The sequence below is a fragment of the Miscanthus floridulus genome, chromosome 11 (assembly GCF_019320115.1).
Source record: "Miscanthus floridulus cultivar M001 chromosome 11, ASM1932011v1, whole genome shotgun sequence".
NCBI classification, from domain to species: domain Eukaryota; kingdom Viridiplantae; phylum Streptophyta; class Magnoliopsida; order Poales; family Poaceae; genus Miscanthus; species Miscanthus floridulus.
Genome location: NC_089590.1, coordinates 42,196,872 through 42,203,838, shown reverse-complemented (window position 1 = coordinate 42,203,838; position 6,967 = coordinate 42,196,872). Strand labels below are relative to the sequence as shown.

The 6,967-nt window shown below is 48.0% G+C and overlaps 2 protein-coding genes across 3 annotated transcripts; one reads left to right on the top strand and one right to left on the bottom strand.

Annotated features, from left to right (window-relative positions):
- Positions 1–923: 923 nt before the first annotated feature.
- LOC136493010 (dolichol-phosphate mannose synthase subunit 3-like) lies at positions 924–3,259 on the top strand. Its single transcript, XM_066489038.1, has 4 exons — positions 924–1,177; positions 2,002–2,122; positions 2,216–2,323; positions 2,863–3,259. Exons 2-4 carry the CDS (start codon positions 2,021–2,023, stop codon positions 2,920–2,922), a joined length of 270 nt encoding a protein of 89 aa, XP_066345135.1. The 5' UTR covers positions 924–1,177; positions 2,002–2,020; the 3' UTR covers positions 2,923–3,259.
- A 109-nt stretch (positions 3,260–3,368) lies between these two features.
- On the bottom strand, positions 3,369–5,481 carry LOC136493009 (putative HVA22-like protein g). 2 transcript variants are annotated; one of them, XM_066489037.1, is made up of 6 exons: positions 5,156–5,481; positions 4,943–5,041; positions 4,385–4,441; positions 4,232–4,295; positions 3,925–4,131; positions 3,369–3,824 (listed from the first exon to the last, which is right to left on the bottom strand). In XM_066489037.1, exons 2-6 carry the CDS (start codon positions 5,020–5,022, stop codon positions 3,708–3,710), a joined length of 525 nt encoding a protein of 174 aa, XP_066345134.1. In that variant the 5' UTR covers positions 5,023–5,041; positions 5,156–5,481; the 3' UTR covers positions 3,369–3,707. The 2 variants fall into 2 exon arrangements, with proteins under 2 accessions (XP_066345134.1, XP_066345133.1); XM_066489036.1 differs by having other exon boundaries at positions 5,160–5,481.
- Positions 5,482–6,967: the final 1,486 nt, after the last annotated feature.

Below are 6,967 nucleotides of genomic sequence, written 5' to 3'. Positions count from 1 at the left end.
TTAAACCGATCATTCGGTTCGGTTTGTTCGGTGTTGAAAAACTTCGGTTTGCGCAAAACAACAACCGATCGGTGGACGTCAAAAACAGAAACCGACGTGTTCGGTTTTCGGTTTAATTGGCTCGGTGTTCGGTTTCCCCCAAACCTCAGCATATGTCCCTGCTGCTCATCCGCTCCATCGACTCTTGCTCACGTCTCCCCAACAAGCCAAGAACCAATGAAAATTAATACCTGTGTGGGTGTCGCATGCCACCATCGTAGTTCAAAGTGGGTTGGTGCCTGATTTGATGACCAACAGTGCTCGCTGACCAGCTTCGCTGCACTTGCATCTTGCTGCGCTGCCTCCCAGGGCGCTCAACTCGCACTCGCTCCCTGTGCCTGCGCCATCTGCCGCGCTGGCCGCCGGGCTACCACGCGCAGCCGCGCCGCCTAGCTTGCCATGCGCGGCCACGACGACAAGCTTGCCGCTCGTCCGCACTCCACACTCGCTGCTCACAAGCACGGCTGCGTCGCATGAGCGGATAGATCGAGATTTGAGACTCGAGAGAAGAGCGAAGGAGAAAGAGATAAGGATGAAGGAAAAGGAAAGGAGAGAGGGATGGCAAGACAGGGACACGGGCACGGGAGTCCTTCCTTTTGGCTGCAGGCTCTGGGAGCTTCACGTGATGGGCCTTCTTGGGCCAGGACTGGTGCCGTGCGATTGCGAGCGGCAGGGTGCGCTACAACAGAGTTCGGTTTGATCGGGTGTTCGGTTTTCGTCGCCTGCAAACCGACGCCGAAGCCGAACACCGAAACACTGGAAACATGAAACCGAAACCGAAACCGAAAGACCGAAAAACCAAAAGTTCGGTTCGGTTCGGCTCGGTTCGGTTCGGTTCTCGGTTAAAATATGCCCAGTCTGACATCTGGCCCGCCGTAGGGCAAGCCGCCAGCAGCTTCCGAGCTTCGACGGACGCCGGGACGCGGAATCACTCCGCGCCGCCGCCACCCGCCCGCGCCTCCAGCCCTCCAGCCGCGCCACGCGGTCGCTCGCGGCGCCGGCCGCCGGCGCGCTGCCCGCCGCCCTGCCCCCGTGGCCCGCGCGTTCGGCCGCCGCCCGCTGGGCGAGATCCCGCAGGAGCCGGCCTGCTCCAGTTGTCTGCTGTCTGCTGCGAAGTCCGACTGTCCGAACCTCCGAGGTAATGAAAATTCGAACCCCCTTTGGCCTTTGCTATGTTCTGTGTCATTGCCAATTGCAAAATTTCATAGATACGCATTTGGTTCCTGGTAGGCAGTGGCATTTCCTTTCAAAAAATGAAGAAGTCAAAGTCGATTGATCTAAAAGTCAAAGTCTATCGAGTTTATGGTAAACGGGCCCTCTGTCCGATCCCATGAAGTTGGCTTAGTATTGATAGCACAAAACCACATAGTATGTTGATGCTGCTGGGTGACCTAGATCTGTTCGTGAAATTGTGAAGGCTCCCACAATAATCCACATGTTTAGCTGCTGCTCAAAGAAAAGGTGCATAGGATCACCATTCATGTATTGTACCTTTTCGTTAACCACCTGGATCGCAACTGTAATGCTCTAGGTGCTAGCATTTATGGTTCCCCTCCAGCAGTGTATCCTTCTCAAAGATCTATACATTTTGCCCAGCTTAAATCAATCTAGAGTACCGTGTGCAACTAAGGGCGCGTTTGGTTGGTTTACATGGCCAGCTCGCCTTGCTTTGCTCGGCCAGGCCAGGCTTTGCCAGCTACAGAGAGTGGTTTCAGCTCGCTTGGGTTGGCGACCGAGATTCTCGATAGCGCAGGAACCGAGAACGGAAGCAAACCAACCAAACGGGTATCTTGATGCCGAGCCAAGCAAAGCAAGGCAGAGCGAGGCATCCAAACGTGCCCTAAACCCACCAGCAGCAGCATGAACATAATTAAGCTGTGCAACTGCTTGTATGTTTGGAATAAGTAATCGTATCAGCTATGTTTTGTTTGTCATCCTTTTATTTTTTTTCTTTTATGACAGGAAAGCACCTCATCCCCAAATGAAGCACATATTCAAGATTGCTGCAATACTGGTAGCAATCTCAGCTACCTGGATTGCTCTACTTAAAACCTCAACTGTTCCTCGAAGTTATACTTGGCTGGTCAGCGTCACTGATTTTTTCTAGTAAATATCTTTAAAAAATAGTGAAAGGCGATTAGTTGTTTGTTTATGAATTTGGTTGTTCCTGTTTCAGCTTCCCATCTACTTGGTCGTGGCTCTTGGATGCTACGGCCTTTTTATGGTTGGATTTGGACTTATGTTCTTCCCAACTTGTCCTCAGGAAGCTATACTACTGCAACAGGTTAGCTATTTTAGTCTTAGGGACTAAATTTCTTTTCTGAATCTATCCATGACTAAACTGAGGAACCTTGGAAACTTCTTGAGCTGTCTTTGCAGTACATCTCATGAATCTTCATACATACCATGACAAAGAAATCCATGCTAATTGCTAAGGCCCCGTTTGGGAGAGCTCCGCTCCGTGATTCTTCAGCTCTGCTCCTTGATTCTCTAATGTAGTGATTCCATTGGATTCCTAGGAGGGAGCAGGGTGGGGAGTTGATGAGAATTGATTCTCTGCTGATCCCCACCAGAATATAACAGGGAGCAGGGTGAAGCAGGTTTTTTTAGCTCCTAGCTCGTAGTGTAAATGGAGAAGTGATTCTCTGTTGATGCCCTGCCCACCTGAATCAGTTGGCATTTTGAGCGTTTGGCTGGTTAGAAGTGATTCTGTTCGGAGAAGCTGAAGCTTGAGCTCTCCCAAACGGCGCCTAAATGATTTTTGTTTTGGCTGTATGACCATACCTCGTTTTATTCTATGTCTGAGATTGACGTATTATGCAGGATATTGTGGAGGCAAAGGAATTCTTAGCAAAGAAGGGTGTTGATGTGGGCTCTGAGTGAGATCAATTTTAAGTGGTTGACAGTCATGACCGTCTTGAAGGTTCACCATTCTGTTCCTAGGAATAGGTTGCTTTTTTGGATACTTACTGTAGATAGGAAACATATCGCTATGTTCAGCTATTACTAACACAGTTTTAGTGAGTTGGCATGTTACAGTTATGCTTTTCAATGACGGGGCTCACGTTGACTTGCTGGTATTTTTTTAAGTTTGAAAAGTGAACTTTTCTAGGAAATATTTGGTTTCTATCTCGATTTCCAGGCAGTGGACCCTTTACCAATTCTGCTGTTCAGTATATCACCTTATGCCTTATGACAGTTGCTTGTACTCGCAAGTCCTTTTGTGGATTCAGTTGTGTTGGTTTCAGTCAGGGCTTATCAACCATGGTACAGTATTTTCCTATCACAACAAACCAGTATCAGCCGGGCTTATCAGCCCAGAAATCAACTAGTGTTTGAAATTTTGTCCAGAACTTCCAAAGTTTCTTCCTTTCAATATGGCATGTTACAAATTTACAATTAACAGATATTCTGATTTGTTTAATGCCACAATTGCTAACAATGAGCTCTTTGAGATCAGAATGTCAGATGGTAAATATTCTTGCTCAAATAATCAAAGGTTTCCTAACCTTGAAAAGATAGAATCCTGAAAGTTTTGTCCGTAAGCCACCTGTGTTCAAATCAATCTGGTTCACAATGGTTTGCTTGAGTTGATCCTACCTAAGCCTATACGAGTAATCGTTTCTGTTTCTGTGCACATCCTATACATCCAGTGGCTACTTGGTCTACTAGTAGCCACTGCGTGGCCGGCGGTGCCTTCCCCCATCCCTCCGGTCGCCGCCAGTGGCATAGTCATCGGCGAAGCTTGGCCTCTCCGCCCGTTCCCCTCGGAACGAGAAGAATCTCTGCACCCCACGGGAAACAGACACAATTCACAAAACTTGCACTAACCTCTGAAGAAGAGAAGAACATATAGCCAAATTGGTGAAGGTAGTGTGTGTGTACCCGTGTTCTTGACCCTCTGGACGCCTGCGACCGGACGTAGTCGAGCACCCGGAGGAAGAGGTCGTAGCCCCTCTCGGTGAAGTTCTTGAGGTAGAAGACGAGGATGTCCCCGGCGTTGGCACGCAGGTACTGTAGCCTGGCCTCGATGTTGGGCTGGTACTGCATCACCAGCGGCTGGAGAAAGGTCTCGTACACGATGTCAGTTCCCTGGTTCACAGCACAACAACATTCAGTTCCGAGATTTGATCAGCGGCTTGCAAGTACATCTTTTTGTTGGTGAACCGCAGACAGTATTTCTAGTACATACCCTTGTCTTTGGGTACCACAAGTAGACGAGGAAGGCTAGCTTCAGCTCGTAGTACATTGGAATCCTGTGACAGGAATGGCAGGGGGGAAATCGTCAGACCACTGTCACTTTTCTGAAGGAACATGAGTTTCAGATTTGTGTTTTGGTGATTACTTAGAAATGAGAACCCCGGCAATTTCATCCAACATGACAAGGAGGACCAGGATGATCCTGCAAGATTGCTGAAACTAGTCAAACTTAGCAAGACCAAGACCCAAAAGTGAACGTTATGACACTGCAGACTTTCAGTTTCAGTTTATCGTCTGAAGTCAACCACCACAAAAAAAATCAGCAACGAACTAGAAGATGGTGTGCTTATTTATCCCAACTACGAACTTGCTACATATATAATCCTTATCATAAAGGAGAATGGGATTTGCTACTGAATTTATTTTACATAATTCTTTGATTCATAGAAAGGGGTAAACAATAATAATTTGCTACTGAATTCCACATCAAGCGAAACAAACACTGTACCTACTAGATAGAAGAAATCGATCCCCTTTTGTGGACGAGCATCAGGTTCGACAGATCCAAGTATCCAGCCCTCTCTATTAGTACCAGTTCGAATTCGCATCACCACCCAACACCCAGTTGAGGAAATGAAATCACATGAAGCTAAAGGCCTAAAGCAGATTAATCACCCAAAGAAAAAGGATTCTGAATCATTACCAATACTCGCACCAGAAGCGGAGCTGATCTGTCCGGCCGGGCCGCTGCTCGATCGCCTTGAAACACTCCAGCGCTGGCATGGCATACCCGAACAGCAATCTGCAATAAAGTCAAATTAAACAACAGATGAGCCCAGCAACACAGTCGCCCGGCACCGCAAAGCCCCACCAAATTTCAGGCAAGAAAGGCCTGGACTGGGGTTGAAGGGGGCACCTACGTGAGGAATTTCGTCAGGAGCTCGGTCGACATCCCGGACCAGCGTGGAATTCACGACGGGAGGAAGAGGAGGAGGACGCCTTGCCTGAGTTCTCGATTTCTTGGTCGCGCAAACGATGGATGGGTGGGCAAACAGCCTATCCTAACGACTTGCTTGGTGAGAGCCGTAAGACTCGCTGGTGGCTGACGGGTGACGACTTGCTTACCAGCCAAGTTACAGACGACGAGACAAGAGCCCGGCAGGTGGTTTAGCTCAGCTGCTCCGGCACCGGCAGAACTCCTCTTCGGGTGGGAGAAATTACGGAATTGCCCCTTGCAGCTGCACCTGATAGCATTGGATTTAGGACACATGATGATGATTGATGAGTTGTGGATCAGGGGAGAATTTTGTGAATATACTAAAGAGAAAGTTGAATTGGGTGTGTGTGGAAAGTAGAAACTTAGAAAAAAGGAGCTGAATAATTTAGTCATAATTTGGGGCCGTTTGGTGTGATGTGACATAAAACCCACCAAAACTGAAAGTGAAGTCAGAATTATTGACGGAACAAGGAGAGTCAATTAGTGATTGTATCTTCTGTTTGTAGTCATGACCCACTCTATCCAATCCAATTGGAAATGAACTGTTCATACTGAGTCATGAGACGTTTTAATTTGGGAGAAGTGTTCAGGTGGTTTCTGATTTATAGCCGAATTAATTTCAAGTGCATTACGTCTGAACTAATAGCAGAGGAGGGCCACTGCTCTTTGAGTTTTCTTTTATTCAGCGGTCCCATATTATTAAAAGTCTAAATTGTGTATATATTATTGTAATGATTTGCGTTCAGTAGCGAGATAAGGTTTAGGTAGTGGCCAAGTATATATGCACCTCTAAATCCTTATCCATGAGCTTTTGCTTCGAATTGCTACTGGAGTGGTGTTGATGCTGGGACACCTTACAACTCTGTTGCAGCTAGCATACAGAATTGCATGGGCAAGTTTGACAGTCTCCGTAAAGGGAGGCAGGCAAATTATTAACAGTAAGCTACTTTGACAACTGCTAATATCTTCAGCGCTGAAAATTGTCGTCAGGTTGGTGCAGCTTTGATGAATGATACTCCAAGATGCCCACCTTGGAGAGATTCTCTTCAGAAACACCAATCCATCTATCAGTAACGCAAGCTGGATGTTTAATATTGTTTCTTTTTCAGTGCGGTGGATCTGAAGGTACTGAATGTCTGAATAAAAGATTTTAATATTTTTTGGTGCAGTGGATCTGAAGGGACTGAATGGAAGAGTGTGTGTTTTTTTTGAGTGACAAGGGCAGCACTGCGGTAGAAGAAAAGAACAACAGAGGCTGATACTTTCCAGGAAAAAAAAAACTCATCACGGGATCTTTCACTTTGCGCATGGCCTGATACTCGTATCCCCCACAACACGCGTGGACCAACCAACAACCTTTGGTCCTGGCTTGGCTGTACTTGTTCATCTCAACAATCAGCTGCAGCATAATCCATGCGTACGGGACGATGGCACGCACACGCATCAAAATGGCACACGGCTGGCTGGCTGGCAGAGCGGCGCACGGTTGGTTGGTTACGTTAGGTGCTCGCGCGATTTCGACGCGGCGGAACGCGCGCTGGTGGTCCTCGTCCTACAAGCATGCTGGCGCGCGCGCGCGATCGCTGTTGCCGCCGCCGCGTCGCCCTACCAGTGCAGTGCAATGAAGGCGCAGAAGCCCGGTGGGCCGGAGCCCGGAGGTGCCCAGTGCTCTGCAGCTACCTAGCCCGTTCAAGCCAATGGCCGCCAGGGTATGAGCTACAACATTACAAA

What these genes read in the sequence shown, in the direction of transcription:
- LOC136493010 (XM_066489038.1), top strand. Translation starts at nt 2,021, where the DNA reads ATGAAGCACATATTCAAGATTGCTGCAATACTGGTAGCAATCTCAGCT. An exon ending in CTCGAAGTTATACTTGGCTG is followed by an intron (nt 2,123 to 2,215) that starts GTCAGCGTCACT and finishes TTCCTGTTTCAG; the next exon opens with CTTCCCATCTACTTGGTCGT. An exon ending in AAGCTATACTACTGCAACAG is followed by an intron (nt 2,324 to 2,862) that starts GTTAGCTATTTT and finishes CGTATTATGCAG; the next exon opens with GATATTGTGGAGGCAAAGGA.
- LOC136493009 (XM_066489036.1), bottom strand. Translation starts at nt 5,191, where the DNA reads ATGTCGACCGAGCTCCTGACGAAATTCCTCAC. An exon ending in CTCCTGACGAAATTCCTCAC is followed by an intron (nt 5,042 to 5,159) that starts GTAGGTGCCCCC and finishes ACTTTATTGCAG; the next exon opens with ATTGCTGTTCGGGTATGCCA. An exon ending in CGCTTCTGGTGCGAGTATTG is followed by an intron (nt 4,442 to 4,942) that starts GTAATGATTCAG and finishes GCAATCTTGCAG; the next exon opens with GATCATCCTGGTCCTCCTTG.